Source organism: Sus scrofa, chromosome 1, assembly GCF_054392235.1.
Source record: "Sus scrofa isolate SSC_HxYL_T2T_F1_AM1 chromosome 1, Sscrofa_HxYL_maternal_Yorkshire_Landrace_v2.0, whole genome shotgun sequence".
In the NCBI taxonomy this organism is placed as follows: domain Eukaryota; kingdom Metazoa; phylum Chordata; class Mammalia; order Artiodactyla; family Suidae; genus Sus; species Sus scrofa.
The window spans coordinates 71,157,682-71,178,888 of record NC_139383.1 but is presented as its reverse complement, the minus strand read 5'-3'; the positions used below and the strand labels follow the sequence as shown (position 1 = coordinate 71,178,888).

General features: G+C 35.8%; 1 protein-coding gene across 9 annotated transcripts in view; it reads left to right on the top strand.

Moving 5' to 3' along the window:
• The window catches only part of HACE1 (HECT domain and ankyrin repeat containing E3 ubiquitin protein ligase 1), a 110,951-nt gene extending 95,790 nt beyond the window's left edge, over positions 1–15,161 (top strand). For 8 of the 9 annotated variants that reach the window (XR_014805799.1, XR_014805742.1, XR_014805731.1 and 5 more), the window contains 4 exons: positions 5,962–6,060; positions 6,338–6,408; positions 13,525–13,638; positions 14,306–15,007. Coding sequence is in view for 6 of the 9 variants with exons in the window: in XM_084960113.1 (XP_084816239.1) it covers positions 5,962–6,060; positions 6,338–6,408; positions 13,525–13,638; positions 14,306–14,408 (387 nt within the window). In the remaining 3 variants the exon portion in view is untranslated. 9 annotated transcript variants of the gene reach the window in all.
• The last annotated feature ends 6,046 nt before the right edge of the window (positions 15,162–21,207 follow it).

Genomic DNA, 21,207 nt, shown 5'->3' with positions numbered 1-21,207 from the left:
AGGTCTGAGCCTCATCTCCTACCCATGCCACAGTTTGTGGCAACGCCAGCTTCCTAACCTACTGAGCGAGACCTGGGATTGAACCCAAATCCTCTTGGACACTGTCTTAGGTTCTTAACCCCCTGAGCCACCCCAGAAATTCCCATCTTTTCCAGTCTTGATGAACATTTGGCGGGCACTTTTTGGTTTTTGGCTGTTTGAAATAGTGTTGCTACCAACACTCTAGTACTTGTCTTTAGGAGAACATATGTTTGCAATTCCTTGGAGTGGAATTGCTGGGATGCAGAGTGTGCACTTATTCCGTTAGAGTAGGTACTAGAAAATGTTTTCCACAGTAGTATGTTAGTGTACACGCTAGCATGTATGAGAGTTCTGGGTATTCTGCATCCTAATCAGTATTTGATATTTTTCTATTTATTTTTTTCCATTCTGATGAAGTAGTAGTGATGTTTCCTGATGATTTTAACTTGCATTTCCCTGGTGATAAGTAAGATTGAGCATGTTTTATATGTTTATTGGCCATTTGTATTCTCTGTTACCGAAATGTTCAAGTAATTTGTCCATTTTTCTATTATTATTATTATTATTTTTAACAATCAGTGGGAGTTTTAATGTATTGTTTATGGGCATTCTTGTTAGATATATGTATTGTGAAAGTCTTCTCCTATTCTGCTTTTTTGTCTTCATTTTTATTTATTAATTTATTTTTTGCTGCGCCCGTGGCATGTGTAAGTTCCCAGGCCAAGGATCAAATCTGTGCCACAGTTGTGACCTGTGCCATAACTGTGGCAATGCCAGATCCTTAACCCACTGAGCCACAGAGGAACTTCCCCTGGTGTCTTTTAATTATTAAAAGTGTATAGTTGTTTTTGTTTTTTGGTTTTTTTTTTTTTTTTTGGTCTTTTTGCCATTTCTTGGGCTGCTTCCGCAGCATATGGAAGTTCTCAGGCTAGGGGTCAAATCGGAGCTGTAGCCGCTGACCTACACCAGAGCCACAGCAACTCAGAGCTGCATCTGCAACCTACACCACAGCTCACGGCAACGCCGGATCCTTAACCCACTGAGCAAGGCCAGGGATCGAACCTGCAACCTCATCGTTCCTAGTTGGATTCATTAACTACTGAGCCAAGACGGGAACTCCAATGTTTAGTTTTAATATAGTTCAGTTTATCACTTATTTTCTCTCCTCTCTTTTTCTTTTTAATGAATGGAGCTTTGTGGGTCCTAAGAATTTTTTTTCTTATTCCAAGGTTAACAGTGTTTTCCTGTGTTTTCTTCGAAAACTTTATTCCTTTGTCTTTCACATTTAGGCCTGCTACCAGTAAGTTTTTAATTGTGGTACCTATATTAGAAATTAGGTCAGGATTCCTAGTCTGTCTCAGACTCTGGCTTCACTGAGTTGAGTGGTTCATGTGGTGGGATTGTTTGAGAAGAGCAGTGTTGTAGGCATGACATTGATTTATGCAGTGATGATAATTATTATTAAAACACTTAGTATTTGCCAAGAGCTTCGTGTGTATTAACTTTTAAAACCTTTGTATCAGAACCCTGAGGTAAGCATTATTATTCCCATTTTACAGATGAGGAAAACTAGGCCAAAGAAGGTACAGAGCTTCTCATATTCATAGAGTATATGTTATAGCCAGACTGTGAATCCCTGTTTTCTGACCCACAGCCCAGTCTCTCTTCATCAGTATTGCCTCTCAAGGGCATGAGTTATAAATGGGACATGGTCTTGGAACATTTTGTGTGACTTTGTGTCTTTCATAGGAAGGAGCTATGCTACACTAAGGTAGAAACTTTTTTTAAAAAGTTGGCACAAACATTGAGGCTGGATGTTATCAGACTTAAGAGATAAGGGTTAGATTTTAGAGTTTCAGTGGAAAGAGTGTTATCTGATAGCATCAGTGTCCTGAACTGGAGGTGTATTCATCCATTGGAGACAGAATGCATTGTCAAGTCAGGAGATAATCTTCGGGTCCGAAATGGTGACAGCATTGTTGTTATTACTATCTATAGCTGTAATATTATTATGGTTGAGGTGTTCCCCAAATGTCTGAGGGACTGTTCTGCTATACTGTGCTGCTTATAAATTTATCCATGGTGGTACCAAGATATTAAAACATTGAGCTGTGTGAATACTAGGTAAAGTAATAGCTATGAACACTTGCATGACTCAGTTTCTCTTAGTGGGTTATATATATATTGCACTCAGTTCCAATAGATCAATTCAGTTATTTTGTCACATTTTTAAAAAATAATAAATTATTGATTGGAATTCACCATCTTTTTGTTATATGTATTCCTTTTTTTTTTTTTTTTTTTTTTTTTTTTTTTTTTGTCTTTTGTCTTTTGTCTTTTTAGGGCCGCACCCGTGGCATATGGAGGTTCCCAGGCTAGGGGTCGAATTGGACCTGCAGCTGCTGGCCTACGCCAGAGCCACAACAATGCATGATCCAAGCCACGTCTGAGACCTGCCCCACAGCTCACTGCCACCCCAGATCCTTAACCCACTGAGCGAGGTCGAGATCGAACTCACATCCTCATGGATGTTAGTCAAGTGCGTTAACCACTGAGCCACAGCGGGAACTCCTGTATTCCCATTTTGTATTGTGGCATTCCCATTTCATCTATTTGTTTTCAGTCAATTTATTAACTTTATTTGCCCAGGTGTTAAATGGGAAAACAAAGATCTTTTGTCCTTTTCACAAAGTCGTAACATATGATGTTCATGAAATGCTTCAAATTTCTTTTCTTTTCTTTTTTTTTTTTTGTCTTTTTGCCTTTTCTAGGGCTGCTCCCCCAGCATATGGAGGTTCCCAGGCTGAGGGTCCATTCGGAGCTGTTGCTGCCAGCCTACTCCAGAGCCACAGCAATGCCAGATTTGAGTCACGTCTGCGACTTACACCACAGCTCACAGCAACGCCGGATCCTTAACCCACTGAGCAAGGCCAGGGATCGAACCTGCAACCTCACGGCTCCTAGTCGAATTCATTAACCACTGTGCAACAAATTTCTTGAGAGAATATATAGCCTCAGGCATTTTTATTCACAATTATTAACAATGAAAGCAGATATAATATTATGAAAAGCTTATCTTCAGCTTGGAAAGGAAGAGGATTGTAAGAAACTTGTAACAGTCATCTACATTCCCTTTTGGCAGATCTGTATCAGGGTCCTGTCAGGGTGTAGACTTTCCCCAGGTGGTTCAAATAAAGGAACTTTAATGAAAGAGCTTACTGAGGCATGGGCAGGTAAAGTATAAACAAGATATGGTTGGGACAGCCAGAGACTGGCAACTATAAACAGCCTTTATCACCCCTAGAATTGTAGACAAGTGAAAGAATTGTTGTGAGGAGCCCAATGAGTCTGAACCACCAGGGGCAACCAGGTGGTAAGTGTAGGTTACCATGGCTGCCGCAAAGATGTAGTGAAGCAGAGAGAGAGCAGAAAATTCTGCAGACTCCTGCCTGTTCCCCAGTGATGAAAGCCAACCTGAAACCAACAGGCAAGAGAGCCAGTCTGCGGAGATCAGGCTCCTGGGACACAGAATGTGCAAAGGAAGGTAGAAAATGTATTTGGGGGTGGCAAATGGACCCTAACCAGAGTGCCTTCATCTGGTAAAAGTATTTCATAATGCTATGGCAAGTTTACATCCTAGACCAGCAGTTCTCAAACTTTTTGGTCTTAGGACCCTTTACAAGAAAAGAGGGGTTTTTTAATGTGGGTTCTAGCAATTGGTATTTACTGTATTTGAAATTCAGACAAATTTAAAATATTTTTATTAATTCCTATGAAAATAACAGTTCATTACATATTAACATAAATAACATTTAAGAAATGAAAATTTCATTTTCCAGAGTAAAATAGAAAAGTGGCATTGTTTTACATCTTGGCAAGTTTCTTTCATATCCGGCAGAATAGAAGAAACTGGATTCTTAAATCTGCTTCTGCTTATAATCTGTTGTGGTATGTTCTTTGGTTGTACTTTATGGAGAAAATCTAGCTCCAGATAAGTTGGAAAAGGGAGAACTTTGCAGACTTCTTGAATAGATCTCAGAAATGCCGAGGAGTTCTCAGACTCTACCTTATATTGGCCTTCATTAATCTTCTTCAGGGCATACCCCATACTTGTCAGGTACATATTAGAGTAGTTGCTATAGGAGAAGTGATTTTGAACCACACTGTGTCTATCTCTGTAATAACAAACCCTGCTGTTCCTGCTGGTCAGTGTTAAGCATAGGCTAGTTATTGCCTCACTTCACTGGGTAAACACATCCAACTGTGAAATATGAGCTGATTCAGAGATGTGGACAAGGTTGTTTCATGTTCTCTTTTCTCTTGGGAAAGAATGGTAAATACTTTTGCCATTCTTAATTTCATTCTTAGTTATTTGATTGATAGTTTGTTTGATGATCTTCCTGGACAAAAGAATACCAAAAGTCACTATTACGAAAATTAAATTTTTTTCTCACCTTGGGGAAACTTGACTTTAAAGGATTGGAATTATTCTTCAGAGTTCTTCAAAGGCCTGAATCTGTTAGGGTTTTTTTTTTTTTTTTTAAATAATAACCTTTTATTATAACAACTTTTTTTTCTAGTGATTAGGGTTTCTTGATCTTTTCCTTTCCTCAATCCAGATTTATTTAGGTCTTTGTTATTACTTTTTAGAAAAATTTTAATAAAAATTTATACTTGATTTACAATGTTCTGTCAATTTCTGCTGTATAGCAAAGTGACCCAGGCAATATATATATGTGTACATATATATATATATTCTTTTTCTCACATTATCCTCTGTCATGTTCCATCACAAGTGACTGGATATAGTTCCCTGTGCTATACAGCAGGATCTCATCTCTCAAACTCCCAGTACATCCCGCTCCCTCCCTTTCCCCCTTAACAACCACAAGTCTGTTCTCCATGTCCATGAGTTTGTTTTTTTTCTGTAGATAGGTTCATTTATGCCATGTATCAGATTCCAGATAGAAGTGATATCATATGGTGTTTGTATTCCTCTTTCTGACTTACTTCATTTAGTATGAGAGTCTCCAGTTCATCCATGTTTTTGCAAATGGAATTGTTTCGGTCCTTTTTATGGCTGAATAGTATTTCACCGTGTATATGTACCACATCTTCTTAATCCATTCATCTGTTGATGGATATTTAGGTTGTTTCCACATGTTGGCTATTGTGAATAGTGCTGCAGTGAACATAGGGGTGCATGTATCTTTTTCAGTGAAAGTTTTGTTCCGATATATGCCCAGGAGTAGGATTGCTGTATCATATGGTAGTTTTGTATTTGTTGTTACTTTAATATTGAAAGTACAGTCTCTTTATAGAATTTTTGTTTTGTTTTATTTTGCTTTTTTAGGGCCACACCCATGGCATATGGAGGTTCCCAGGCTAGGGGTCCAATTGAAGCTACAGCTACTGGCCTACGCCACAGCCACAGCAACTCAGGATCTGAGCCATGTCCACGACCTATGCCACAGCCCGCAGCAACGCTGGATCCCTAACCCACTGAGCGAGGCCAGGGATCGAACCCTCAACCCCATGGTTCCCAGTCGGATTCATTTCTGCTGGGGCATGACGGGAATTCTTTATAGAATTTAACAAATTCATAAACATAAACCAAAGATGAGAATGTTCATGAACTTGTACGTATAAACTATTGTAGCATATGTATTTCTATGTAGACATAAACTATTATTTCTTATGATTTAATTAAATTGTATCAATGTAGAGACATCTTCACATCTCACAGTACTTGAAATTATCTGTATCAAGGGTTTTCTCCCATGTAATACTTGTTATTGATGACATGCAGACACTGTCACAAAAATAAATCAGTTTTACACAGGATTAGTTTCTAATTAAGGCACATTTACTATTTAAATGTAATCGCTTTTTTTTTTCCCCCAAAGAAGATTAATGAAATATTTTACTTCTTCCCTGAAGGAGCTCCTCCTGTCTGGCATGCCAGAAATTGATGTGAGTGACTGGATAAAAAATACAGAATACACAAGTGGCTATGAAAGAGAAGATCCAGTTATTCAGGTAAAATCTCTCTAGAGCTTAGAATGAAGTTAAGTTTTGCTGTTTAATCTTGTAAGCTTTCAGCACTATTGGATGAAAACCTACATTAATTAACAAAGTAAAGTTTTTCCTTAATTCCTCTCATGGGAATTTCATATGAAAGCTTTGTGTGAAATCATTTTTGATAAATGAGTTTCATAGAATAAAATATGCTTTATGAATATTGCATATTTCTCTGGTATTAAGAAGCCTACAATTGCTCTGAAATATGAGCTAAGTTTTTTGTTGTTGTTTTTAGTGGTTCTGGGAAGTTGTGGAAGATATTACACCGGAGGAGAGAGTTCTTCTCTTGCAGTTTGTTACTGGCAGGTAAGAAGTGTTTTTTATGATAATGTGGAAAGAATTTAATATATTCCATTTTAATGGCTTAGAGATAAACAACTCAAGATGAATTATTACTCTGAATTGTCAGTTTCTCACCTCTTTTTCCACTTTTTTTAGGTATTAAACAAAGGCTTATTAGGCATCGCAGTTAAAACATACATAGTAGTGCTCAAGAAATCTTTGTTTTATCTAAGATATTAAAACTGTTCTAGTCAGGGTGGAATTTTTAATTTGATAGTTTTTTTCATTCTGCAGGTTAGTCAGTGATAGCAGCCAGTATTTATATGTTGCTGGGACAATACACATGCACACAGATACACACACACACTATATATATATATAATTCCCATACATAGCAATTTTTCTGCAATTCTGATCACGTTTTACTTTGAGGTCTCCAGATTCATGGCCTAAAAAATAATTTGTGGTATCACACTTTGAAAAGTCTGTTTTTGGAACCAATTAACTACCATAGATATTAGAAAACTGGATAATTTTTTTTGTTTTTTGCTTTCCAGGGCTGCATCCACAGCATGTGGAAGTTCCCAAGCTAGGGGTCAGATGGGAGCTATGGCTTCTGCACTTCACCACAGCCACAGCAGTGCAGGATTAGAGCCATGTCTGTGACCTATACCACATCTCATGGCAGTGCTGGATCTTTAACCCACTGAGTGAGGCCAGGGTGCAAACCTGCATCCTCATGGATACAAGTCAGTTTCGTTACCACTGAGCCACAGTGGAAACTCCTGAAAACTAGATGATTTAAACCTCTTTTAACTTACAGTTTTGAAAGATGTAAAAGAAAAGGTCTGATTTTCTTTCTCTTTTTTTTTTGTCTTTTGTCTTTTTAGGGCTGCACCCATGATTATGGAGGTTCCAAAGCTAGGAGTCGAATCAGAGCTGTGGCTGCTGGCCTACACCACCACCACAGCAATACCAGATCTGAGCCACGTCTGTGACCTACACCACGGTTCACGGCAATGCTGGATCCTTAACCCACTGAGCAAGGCCAGGGACCGAACCCATATCCTCATGAATACAAGTCGGGTTCCTTAACCACTGAGCCACGATGGGAACTCCTGATTTTCATTCTTTTTTTTTTTTTTTTGTCTTTTTGCCATTTCTTGGGCCGCTCCCGTGGCATATGGAGGTTCCCAGGCTAGGGGTCGAATCGGAGCTGTAGCCACCAGCCTACGCCAGAGCCACAGCAACGCGGGATCCGAGCCGCGTCTGCGACCTACACCACAGCTCACGGCAACACCGGATAGTTAACCCACTGAGCAAGGGCAGGGATCGAACCCGCAACCTCATGGTTCCTAGTTGGATTCGTTAACCACTGCGCCATGACGGGAACTCCTGATTTTCATTCTTGATAGAGAATTTTATCTGCCCTTCTGTTTATGAAAATACAGTTTACTGGTTTCAGTATAAGTGTACATGATTCTTCTAAGAAAGTTGGAACACAGAAAATTAGAAGAAAAACCATCACCTGCCAGCAATAAGCACTATAAATAATTTGATGTATTAACTTCTGTTTTTTTCTGCCTGCTTTTAAAACATAGTTGTGAATATATATCTATATTACATGTATGTAATTTAAACCACACAATTTTACTTTTAAAGTAGTTTATAACCATTATAGAAACTTTGAGAAGTAGAAGCTATAGATAGAAGAAAATGAAAATTCTATTAAGTAATTACACTATTCAGAGATAGCACCCTTAATATTTTGCTATATTTTCTTAGTTTTTAAAAAACCTATGTAATTAGAAAAATAGTTGGGGTCACCTTATACACCTAGTTTCAAAGAATCAATAAAACAATATTCATAGATTATAGCTTAAAAATATGAAAGAAAACTTTATTGACATTTTTTTTGTTTGTTTTTTTGGCTTCTTAGTGCCAAGAAATACCTAGAGATTTGAGTAGTTTAATAGTTAAACAAAAATTATATTTTCTATGTAGGAAAGTTAGACAATTCATTGTTTTAAAAAATCACCTCTAATCTCAGACTCTGAGGGTAATCACTTAACATTTTGGTTATTCTTCCAGAATTTTTCTTACATATATAAATTTTTATTTTTCAAAATCACTACTATTTTGTTTGAACTTAGCAATGTGTCATTATTATTTTTATTTATTTATTTATTTTTTTGTCTTTTTGCCATTTCTTGGGCCACTCTCGCAGCATATGGAGGTTCCCAGGCCAGGGGTCGAATCGGAGCTGTAGCCGCTGACCTACACCAGAGCCACAGCAACACAGGATCTGTGCCACGTCTGTGACCTACACCACAGCTCCGGATCATTAACCCACTGAGCAAGGCCAGGGATCAAACCTGCAACCTCATGGTTCCTAGTTGGATTCGTTAACCACTGAGCCACGATGGGAACTCCTAGATTTTATTTTTTAAATGGCTGTCTCTTCTTCAGTCTGTGGACCTCCCTTAATTGATAATTGTCCTTTATTGCTAAATTTTTCTGTTTAATGAATAATGCAGAACAAATAAGGAATTCTTATGCTTATATACGTGCAGGTTAGTTTGATTATTATAAATATAGGATAAATATAGAATACATAGGATTGGAAGCCGCAAGCTCATAGTTCCTAGTCGGATTTGTCTGTGCTGCACCACAACACGAACTCTTTCATTTTTAATAGTTTCTTATTTGTATACCTTTTTAGGTGGTATGGGCTTCCTGTCATTTATTTTTTGTGTATTATTTTGCCATCATTTTCAAAAGTTCAGGTTTAAATGTTCTTTATATATAGAGGGGCATCAATTCTGCAAGTACTTTCCCCTGAGATAAACATAGATATTTCCATATATTTGAAATTATAAATTTAATTTATAAAAATTATATAATGGAAGTTTTAAATTATGTTGGAAGTTGATTATTAGTACTTTCCTTTATGGTTTTTATACATTCTTACCTACTTCCAAGGTTTTGTATATATATGTTTATCTCCAGTTTTTTTTTTTTTTTCTGTGACTGAAATTGGTTTTTACATACCAATTTTTAAGCCATCTGGACTTCATTTTGGTTTATGTTGTAAGCTAGGGCTTTTATTGTTTTTCTAGTGGTTTACATCTAAACAACATTTAATTACTATATTTTCCCCCATGATTTGGTTGGTATGAATCTTTAAAATGAAGAAAACACTTACTCAAGTTCTTTAGTACTAAAAATGTCTTTTGGATTGCTGCTCTTGTAGAATAAAAAGCACCTGGATTGGTAATGCCTAGTGTCTCTCCCATGTCAATAGTATAATCATGGTTAGCAGTGCTGGAAAGAACTGCACTGTCGACTATTTAACTGGTCACGAAGTGTAGCTGCAAATCCATTCAAACCGAGGTGGAGGAAGTGGGTAAAGAGTAGAGCCAAGGAACCTGAGGGGAGACAGTGCAGAGCAGAGCTTCACCTTTAGGTTGAAGAACTCACTTTTCAGCACTTAGTCTACTTGGATTCATTGTTTTGAATTCAAACTAAATCCTAATTTCTTTTAAACCTCAGCTCTCCTTTTACACTAGACCCAGTTATTATCAACAGGTGTATCATTTCCCATCTAGATATAAAATGTGTATTTTTTTTTCTTTTTGTACTTTTTGGAAAATTCTGACTACTGTTTAGATGGGAAAAAGTCTTTCTTCATACCTATAGATAATTTAGAACAGTTTTACTAAAGAGTCAGATGCATCCTAATTGTTCCAAGAATCAGTATTCTAACTGTTCTAAGAATCAGTATTAACAGTAACTTTTAAATGTATTTATGTTGGTGACAGTATTTTGTTGATCTACATGTCTTACTCTTATTTCATTATCCCTTAAGAATAATGAAAGTCAGAGTTGATGATTTCTTTGTGTATAAAATAGAAATTTTCACTTTTATTAATGTAATGTAATTTTACATTATATAATTCAGATGTCATAATATTCAACCAAAGACAATTTATTTTTCTCATATATGCATTAACTTTGATGAGCCATAATCGTAGCATAAGATTCACTGGTTATTCAAGTATGTGACCCAGTCATGTTTGTTTGTAGTTTAGACGAGGAGTAAGTTTTCAGGGATTGTTTCTGAGTATCAGTTTACAAAATAATTTCAATTTAGATATTAAAATTGGAGGGTCATCTGATTTTTAAACTTATTTATTTATTTTTGCTTTTTTTTTTTTTTAAGGCCACACCTGCAGCATATGGAGGTTCCCAGGCTAGGGGTCTAATCAGAGCTACAGCTACCGGCCTCTGCCACAGCCACAGCCACGCCAGATCCGAGCTGCGTCTGCGACCTATACCACAGCTCACGGCAACGCCAGATCCTTAACCCACTGAGCGAGGCCAGGGATAGAACCCGCAACCTCATGGTTTCTAGTCAGATTCGTTTCCACTGCACCATGACGGGAACTCCTGTAAACTTATTTATGTGAAAGACATTAGATTGATGATTTAAATTTTATTGGCATATAGTTGATTTACAGTGTTGTGTTAGTTTCAGGTGTACAGCAAAGTGATTCAGTTATACATATATCCATTCTTTTTCAGATTCTTTTCCCATCTAGGTTATTTTGGAATATTGAGTAGAGGTCTCTGTGCTATGCAGTAGGTCTTATTGGCTGTTTTATGTATAATAGTGTGTATATGTTAATCCCAAACTCCTAATTTTTGCCTTTCCCACCCCCAAATTTCCCCTTTGGTAACTGAAAGTTTGTTTTTTGAAGTCTGTGAGTCTGTTTTTGTTTTGTAAATAAGTTCATTTGTATCATTTACAAAATTAGATTCCACATAGATTGATCATTCTGATACTGAAATACTGTGCTATAATTTGTATGAGAGTCAGTGTCAAGGCTCATTTTCTCATCTTGTCCTGCTGAAGTGACTTTTGGTACTTGTTTTTAAATTCTGCTTTTAGGAAGTTGAGAACAACTTGCCTTTTGCTTCTAGGAAGTTGAAAACAGCTTTTTCCTTTTTCATTTTTGGTTGCCTTTGTTAATTTTTTAGGCAAAGGTTAATATGCATAGATAAACTAAGGTTGAATTTTATTTCAGTTTACAGATATTTTCAGGTCTTTAGGTATTCCCTTGCCCTAAGTAAGAATTGCTCATGTGTTAGTGTTTTAATAACAAGATTCAGGTATCCTTTTAACATTCACTTGGATTTCTATGGTAAGCTTAAGCATTTCATCAATAAAGTGTTTAATAGCAACCAAACTGCTTCTCAACTAGAAAAGAAAACTGCTGTTTTTAGAGATCTATTTATATTGGATTGTTTTTGCTTTTCCCCCTGTGACAGTATTCATATCACCTGTGATTTCAAGCAGAAAGTCCTGGTACATTTTTCAACAGTTTTTTTGTTTTGTTTTGTTTTGTTTTTTTTAGTGAGTATGGTAAAAAATAGATAACATTTAACATTTTAATCATTTTAAAGTGTATAGTTCTGTGAACATTCACATTGTTGTGCAGCCATTACTGCCATTCCTGTCTTGAACTTTTTTGTTAATCTTCCTCAGCTGAAATAGTACCCATTAAAACTAATTTTTCCTTTCCCCGACCCCCAGCCTCTGGTAGCCACCTTCTACTTTGTTACTTTAGATTCCTCATATTAGTGGAATCATAAACTATTTGTCTTCTTGTGACTAGCTTATTTCACTTGGCATAATGTCCTCAAGATTCATCCGTATTGTAGCATATGTCAGAATCCCCTTTCTTTTTAAGGCTGAAGAGTGTTCTGTTGTCTGTGTATGCCACACTTTGCTTATCCCCTCATCCATGGATGGTTATTTTGGTTGCTTCCACCTTTTGGCTATTGTGAATAATGCTCCTGTGAACATGGGTATACAAATATCTCTGTTTCTGCTTGCAGTTCTTTTGGATATATACTGTAATTCTCTATTTAATTTTTTGAGAAAAAAGCACCATAATGTTCCCCACAGTGGCTGTACTGTTTTACGTTTCCAGCAGCAAATGCATAAGGGTTTAGATAGCTGCATTTCCTTTCCAATACTTGTTATTTTCTGGTGGTCTTTTCTTTTCTTTTTAATAATAGTCAACTCAATGCATATGAAGTGGCTATCTCATTGAGGTTTTGATCTGCATTTCTCTAATGACAAGTGATGATTGAGCATCTTTTTATATTCAGCTAAGCCATTTGTGTACCTCATTAGAGAAATGTCTGTATGAGTCCTTCCCTACTTTTTAAATTGGGTTTTTGTGGTTGAGTTGTAGGAGATCTATTTTTTGGATATTAATTCCTAGTCATATTTATGATTTAAGAATATTTTTTCCTATGGCTCACCTTTTCATTCTGTTCATGGTGTTCTTTGGCACACAAGTTTTTAATTTTGATGATGTCCAATTTATCTGTTTTTCTTTTCTTGCCTGTGCTTTTGATGTCATATCTGAGAAATCACTACCAAATCCAGTGTCATGAAGTTTTTCCCATATATTTTCTTATAAAAATTTTATGACTTTAGCTTTTCATTTAAGTCTTTGATTCATTTTGAGTTTATTTTTGTATATGGTGTTAGGTACAGGTTCACTGTCATTTTCTTTGTAGTGGATATCCAGTTTTCTCAACACAGTTAGTTGGAAAGATTATACTTTTCCCATTGAATGTTCTTAACACTCTTGTCAAAAATCTTTTGGCCAGATTTGTGAGAGTTTATTTTGAGGCTCTCTATTCTATACCATTGGTCTGTATGTTTGTTTTTATGCCAATGCCACACTGTTTTGATTACTGTAGTTTTGTAGTTTAAATTTCAAAATTTGGAACTGAGACTTCTGACTTTGCTCACCTTGTGGTCTCATTATGTTAGGTGACATTTGAAAAAATACAGCTGATATTATAAATCTCTGGAAAGAGAAGTTTAAAAATTTTTCTAGTTTCCTACCTTGAAAAATAAAACAAAACCCTTTGATTCTAGATATTTTTCACAGAGAAATCATTTGGATTACATTTAAGAGCCTCTGTTGCTTGAATTCATGAAGCAAATCATTTATTTATTCAGCAAATATTTAATGAATGTCTGTGTTTGCTAATTTGAAATATATCTATTGCAAAGATTTTACTTGTACTACCACTTATTAAGATAAGAGCTCTTAGTTCCAGGGTCCCACATGGAGGATTTGCTAATATCATGGGTGGAAGTGGATTGCAGAACTTTACAATTGCTGCTGTGCCATATACTCCAAATCTTCTACCGACCTCGAGCACGTGGTATGTAAAATTGGTTTATTTAAAAGCATTGAAAGTTGTTCTGATTAATTTTGAGTAATCATAGTTGTAACTAATGTGTGGTGCATTGGGAGTAACATCTCAACAGTGATCTCTGTTCAGCGTTTTATAATCACTGATAAATAAGTAGCTACAGCAGCTCCCTTGTGGTATAGTGGGTTAGGGATTTGGTATTATGGCTGCTGCAGCCCAGGTCTGGGTCTCTGCTGTGGCACTGTTTCATTCCCTGACCTGGGAATTTCTACATATCACAGGCACAGCCAAAAAAAGGTTCTTGCCTTCCCATTTTGGGGTAGGGAAGTGGGAAGTTGAGGAAACTACCTACCTATACTCTAATTGAATGTGTGTAATATAAGTATCACTGAAGTTACACTGTCATTTCAAACTAAATTGTCCTATTACTTATTTATTTTAGGCTGAAGGGAACTTATTTTCTTCCGTTATATTTGCATGCTAAAGGAAACCGCAATGCAGCAGTTTTGGTTTTTTTTTTTTTCCTTTTTAAATACTACTTCAGGGTTTTCCAATTTGAATGCAAATTTGAGAGAGTGGTTTTATGTTGATTTTGAGTAGTGTTTTCACTTCCAGACAAGACAATAAAAAAATTAAGAAATTTCCTATTTAATGGTGGTATATTTTTCTTTTAAAGCATCAACATGCTCAAGTTACCTGAATATCCAAGTAAGGAAATACTCAAGGACAGGCTTCTTGTGGCTCTGCATTGTGGCAGCTATGGTTACACAATGGCATAATGAAGTCTGGAAAACTCACCTGACTGCTGATGTGCAATTCAGAGTGGCAGAAGTAATTTAGGAAACTGTCAACAGAAAAGCAGCCTAAATGCAGCCCATAGGCAGGGCTGATGTTTAAAATTCATAAAGGATCAAGTTTTCTTTTGTCCTCTGCTTTCTTTTCCCTGTTATGTTTTCTCAGGTCGTGATACAGTTGGAAATATAAAATCACAGTAGTCTTCATTTAAAAAATGCTAATTGAAAGTAGTAGAAACTGTCCTTTTTTCATGTCTTTAATCTAATCCAAGATTGTGTTAAGGCAAAATATTCTACATTCCACATCTGCTGCATAACTCTTTTGTTTAAAACCTGCTGTCTCTTTACTTTCCTGTGTAGTAAATTATATTAGGGCATCCAGCCTGGTATGTCTTATTGCATGTAAAGTGCCATTTATATTTTGGAAAACTGCTGTATAGAATGGATTAATTTACATTGTGTATAAAGCCACAAATATGTATTTTCCCATATTGAATCTATATTGCAATGATGTTTTTTAGCTTTTAAATATTTTAATATGTAAAGTTCAGACTGATGTGACTAATAAACAGCTGATGAAATGATGTCTGATTTATATATTAAAACTTATGCTATATTGTATGTATTATTTACATCTTTCAGTGGTCACTTTTTCATATACATATATTGTCTCAAGGTTTTTCTTATGTCTTATTTTAATTTATATTTTAGATAAAATTAAAATATGATATTTTACCATATTTCTTTTCATTACTTTTGTTTTTTGTGTGAGCTCTAGTGGCAGTATTTGAAGATGTAATCCATTTTGTAGATTACAATTTATGTTAATTTTTTTCTTAAATTTACTTTTTTTTTTTTTGGCCGTGCCTGCAGCAGGCAGAAGTTTCCAGACCAGGGATTGCACCCAAGCCACAGCAGTGACAACACTGAATCCTTAACACTAGGCTACCAGGGAAATGCAAATTTGCTTTTGTAATTAGAATGTTGAGTTCAGGTGATATATACATAATACAGAACATTGGGTTTTTTAATTTTAGGGTGGCCTAATCAGTTTTCTATTAAAAGACACATTTGGATAGTTACAGCATACCTTTTGGGAAAGGAGGAACCCTCACACATTAAAAATACTGATGGAGGAATTTGTAATGTTTTGGGTCTTGCCTCTGGAAATGAAAAATATTCTATCTAGTGGCATCATTATTGGTAAAATGATGTCTATATTTTATTTTATTTTATTTTTTCTATTATAGTTGATTTACAGTGTTCTGCTAATTTCTGCTGCGCTATACATATTTTCTCACATGAGCCATCAGTGTATTTGTCACTGACAAGTGTAAACAATGTGTGTGTGAGTATAGACAAATATGTATTGTATATACATGTATATAGGCATATACACCAAAAGCTTTGCTAAATTATAAAACTTTAATATGTGTTTTTTTGGTCCTCTTTTGTTATTATGTGTTTTTTTAATATTAAGAAAACATTTATCAACAGATTACATTAAAAACTAGGAAATCTAAAAATCACTGTTAGCTCTAAAATTAGGATTCAGATACTTAATTACAATGAATGAAGTTAATAATTTTTAAAATGTTGGAAGTTAATAATTTTTAAAATGTTGGTTTTCAAAATTTAATGGTACAAGAGGTCATTGCCTTCTGACTTCAAATAGGTAAGTGACTTATGTTACTTATAATTTTAATATTATAAACATTAATTTCTGTTTATAATCATACATTGGTTTTGTCAGATTGGTCCTCTTGCAAGTATTTAAGAAGAGATAATGAAATATTAAAAATCTCAGTTTATATCCATGAATTTGAATATTTTTATATATAGAGCTAGTAATAGTTTTAGGATTTATTCTTTTATATTATTTAGCTTTTACACTATAAGAATTTAATATAAAAAGATCTTATATAGATTAAAAATACTATTAAAGTAGAGGCAGCCAGTCTTTTTAGTTTACCTACAATTTCTTCTGTAAGTAGATGGATATGTTGAATGAAAGGTAGTATAGAAAAGTGATTAGAGATTTTCTTCCTCTTTCGGTAAAAGAAGATTACACTAATAGGAAAATAATTCTTATAACATGTGGTAGTTCCATATAAGGAAGAAAACAGAAATACAGCGCTCTATAGGATTGAAACTGTAAGGTAGGAGAACATATTTTAGGAAAATGGTTAATGTAGATATCTGGGCAAGAGTAGATTAAGTTACTCAAATAGTTTGAGAGGATAGTGACCAGTAGTTAATAAAACCTATCTTTTAATTTATCCAAAACCAAAATGTAATCTAAGGAGATCCTGATTTTACAGCAGTATGCTGAACACAGCTAGTTGCCATACTGTTTTTTGTGGGCTGTGGTGGGGGAGTAACAACTTTAAAGCACAAGTCACAAGTTGGAGGCTCAACAGATGATTCCCACTCACACGTATTTTGTCATGCTAATTCTAAAGTTCTGGGTTGTCAACATTTTAAACATCTGGAGATTTCATGCAGAAGTCCATACTTTTGGCTTTTGAGAAATCAGACAGTTGCTAACATTGGTCATTAGTAGTAGGCTGGGCTCCAGTAGAGGTGGCTTTTTTCAGTGACTAAACATGCTCTCCACTCTACCATTTTCTTACCCCTGCCTGCTTTACTCATTTATTTTCCTGGCCATTGACAGCATTGGAGTTTGGTTAAAAAAAAAAAAAAAGAAAAGAAAATTTTGTGTTGATCAGAAATGTTCCTTTGGAGTGTGAAGTGATTCGAATTCTTTGGAAGGCAGTTTGGGAATATCAGAAATTTAAAATGTACACCATAGTCTTTGACTCAATGATTCTAACAATTTATCTTTAGATACTTATGTACGTAAGATATTTGTACAAGAATGTTCATTGAAAACTTGTTTGTGATAGAGAAAAATGGAAATAATTTAAAGATTTATCAGTAAGGGGTTGCTAATTGTCTTATATCCATATAATAGAATATTAGTGAGTATTTATAAAGAATGGATCTACACATACTGATATGTAAATGTTTCTAAGGTATGCCAAGTGAAATAAGGTGTATAGAAGACTTATTAGTGTGTAAATACAATATACGTAGGGTTATATGCAAGAAAAAATTCCTGGGCCAGAGACTTACTGTATCTGGGAAACTGTTATAAGATGGGATGAAGACTTTTTCACCATAAAACTTTTATTTTTTGTTTGTTTAGATCACAAGCCTGTGTTATTTTCTATATGAGATATATATATATATATAAAAGTCCAGTATCCTAAATCAAGAGAAGTTTCAGTAATAAGTTTTATTGAATCTATAAAATGCCATTGCAGTGGTGATAAGCAATATTTTCATAATCTCAAAACTTATTTTATAATGAGATTAATTTAAAATGTCTCCTAATTAAACTCTTGCTAACAAAGTCAAAGGAAGGAATGCTCCCTTGCCCACAAAGCTCTTTTTCCATATTGCCTGATAATTAGCACTGTTCATAGCTCCCTCAGATTCTATTAGAGACTTATTTGAATTTACATTCCCCCCAATTTCCTTTTTTTTTTTAATAACAAAAGTGGTACTTATTCAATGTGGGGAAATCAGGAAAGCGTGGTTTCATGTACTGACTGGAAAAAAGCAAAATATTATAATTATGCTACTCAACAATTATATATATTTCTAATCTTAATGCATTTTTTCTATAGTCAGATTCATAAAGAAAATAGCATTTAGTATCTTCTTTGTTTATTCAGCATTATAGGGAGTTCCCATTGTGGCTCATCAGTAAAGAACCTGACTAGTATCCATAAGGATGTGGCTTAGATCCCTGGCTTTGCTAAGTGGGTTAAGGGTCTGGTGTTGCCATGAGCTGTGGTGTAGGTCACAGACGTGGCTCAGATCTGGTATTGCTGTGGCTGCCGTGTGGGCTGGCAGCTAGAGCTCCAGTTCAACCCCTAGCCTGGGAATTTCCATATGCTACACCGTGGCCCCCCTCCCAAGTTATGTATTAAACATTTCCTATGTTATTATAGCTTATTTGTAAAGTTTTTTTAAATGGTTGCATAATATTCTATTATATGGATGTTTCATAACTTGCTTGATCATATCTAAAATTTTTGACACTTAGATTTTTAATATTTTTGCTTTTATAAATAACAAGTGGCCTCTTTCAACACTAGGTGTAGTCAAGGAGTAGTAACATTTTTGGAATTATTTATTGAAATGTTCATCAGTTGCTCCAGAGTTGTGGGCTTACTCTTTGAAGGTTCAAGAAGGGGCACTTGGAACACAGAACCCTTCAGTAGGACCAGATAGGATTATTCCAGCAGCACAATTAGGGCTGTGTACTTTACCAAAATATAAAAGGGTTGGAAAGAGGTAGAAGGCTGTGACAAAGGTGAATTAGTTTTAATAATTGCTTACTTTCAGTATTCTTCCTCAGAATAGAGAAAATTCATCCTCTATGTGATACAAACCCCAGTCTCAGAACCCAGAACTTGAGCATTTAATGTAATGTTATATACACAACATGTACGTACAGCTACATCAAGGCTCACTTTTGCTCTAAGGGGTTAGCCTCCATTTATAAAGTTTCCCCATTTATAAAGTTTCCCCCAAAGACTTCCCCCAAGACTTCTACAATCTTTTAGAGTACAACCCTTTTGTCAGAGAAGGTATGTATAACAGCTGACTTTATGAGTGGGCATTTAGGTATATCACAATTTTGGTTATCTTCACCGCAATGTAGGCCTATCAAAGTATATCTATAGTTATAATGGTTTTTTCACGTGAGACCTGTATCTCTGTTCCCGTGTGCTTCCACAGTTGTTAGGCAACAAAACTTACTTTTAAAATTAACATTAATGGAGTTCCCGTCGTGGCTCAGTGGTTAACGAATCTGACTAGGAACCATGAGGTTGAGGGTTCGATCCCTGCCCTTGCTCAGTGGGTTAAGGATCCGGCATTGCCGTGAGCTGTGGTGTAGGTCGCAGACGCAGCTCAGATCCCATGTTGCTGTGGCTCTGGTGTAGGCTGGCAGCTACAGCTCCGATTCGACCCCTAGCCTGGGAACCTCCATATGCCGTGGGAGTGGCCCAAGAAATAGCAAAAAAAGACAAAAAAAAATTAACATTAGTAACAGAAATCCCAGTTTCATAGTTTGGTTTAAGATATTTTAATGTGGGTAAGATTTCTGTTAGAATGTCCTTTGTGAATTCTTAGGTCCTGGGTTATGGTTACCTGTCTATTGGTCAGGTGGACATGTAGGCCAAATGTATTTATTTAATTTATAATCAGTCCTCTCATTTTACAGATGAGAAAATTAGCAGAGAGATGATGACTTCCTTCATGTTTCATGGCTGCTTAACCAAACTAGAATTTAGAACCTGAATTTTCTGAGTTTTAGACAACTAGGTTTTCTTTTACTCCATACTATCTCTTTTTGACATAACTACATTATAAAAAGACACTTTTAGAAAAACACCTGCAGCCTACTAATAGTCCTGTAAGACAAGTCTGTTGGGAAACTATAACTTAATAAGCTGATAGTTAAGAGTGATTAATAGGACTATATTTCTTCTCTCCCACTGTGCCACAGTAAGTTAGGGTGCGTATTTTACCATCTCAGGATGAAAAAGAACAGATGTATTGTCAGATCGTAGATCATCTGTCGTCATTAACTTTTATTATCTTTATAAAAATGTTCAATTTCAAGCATACTTGGTGCTTGGAAATACGTGGTACATCTAATGTTGCTAAACCATTAAAACCATAAACTGAGACTATAATGACTATCGCGGTGTGCTCGTATGAGCGAATGGAGTCGAGCTGAGTGAAATGGAGAGGAAGTAGTCCTGGGTGGGTGCTGGATATGCGTTTAGTGGAGAAAACTTTTCAAATCAGTTCAACAAATTCCCGTTAATGCCTTCTATATTCAATACTGGTTTAGGGACTGTGACCAGGTCCCTACCCTCAAAGGAAATAAAACTCAGTTGGGCAGATGGGAGGCCTACTTGAAACAGGTTTTTAAAACTGTGCAGTGTAGCATATGATTAAGTGTAAAAACTAACTACAGAAATGTACTAGTGCAGGGGAAGAAGAGTTTAATATAAAATGAATGTCCAAGTTAGCTTCAAGTACCTGGCCTATAGGTCCTCTAGATTTGGAGACAAATGAATTGATCAGCCTCAGTTGAGCAAATAACAGAAAAGCTTAAACATGATAAAGTTAGAGTAAAATAAAACTGGTATGAGCTTGTTATTGGGTTGTTCTAAATTTTAGTGCATTATTATTAGCTTGCTCAGTTCTATGTTCTGGTTATTCCTTGAGAATTCTGATCTCCTGGTGGCTTTCATGATTTAGGGGCTGTTGTATCCAGATGGCTCTGCATTTTCTCTGAGTAGCAATATCTGATTCTTTTTGAAAAGCTTATTGTAAAGGTGGGGAGGAGTACTTAACGTGATGTCTATCTGGTATTCAAATAAAATTAATATTCAAATTCCCGAATCTAAAACAGTATGGAGGTTCCTCAGAAAATTAAAATAGGGAGTTCCCATTATGGTACAGTGGAAACGAATCTGTCTAGGAGCCATGAGGTTGCGTGTCTGATCCCTGGCCTTGCTAAGTGGGTTAAGAACCCAGCATTGCCATGAGCTGTGATGTAGATTGCAGAAGTGGCTCAGATCTGCTGTGGCTGTGGCTGTGGCTGTGGCTGTGGCGTAGGCCGGCAGCTGTAGCTCTGATTAGACCCCTAGTCTGGGAATCTCCATATACCTTGGGGTGGCCCTAAAAAAAGACA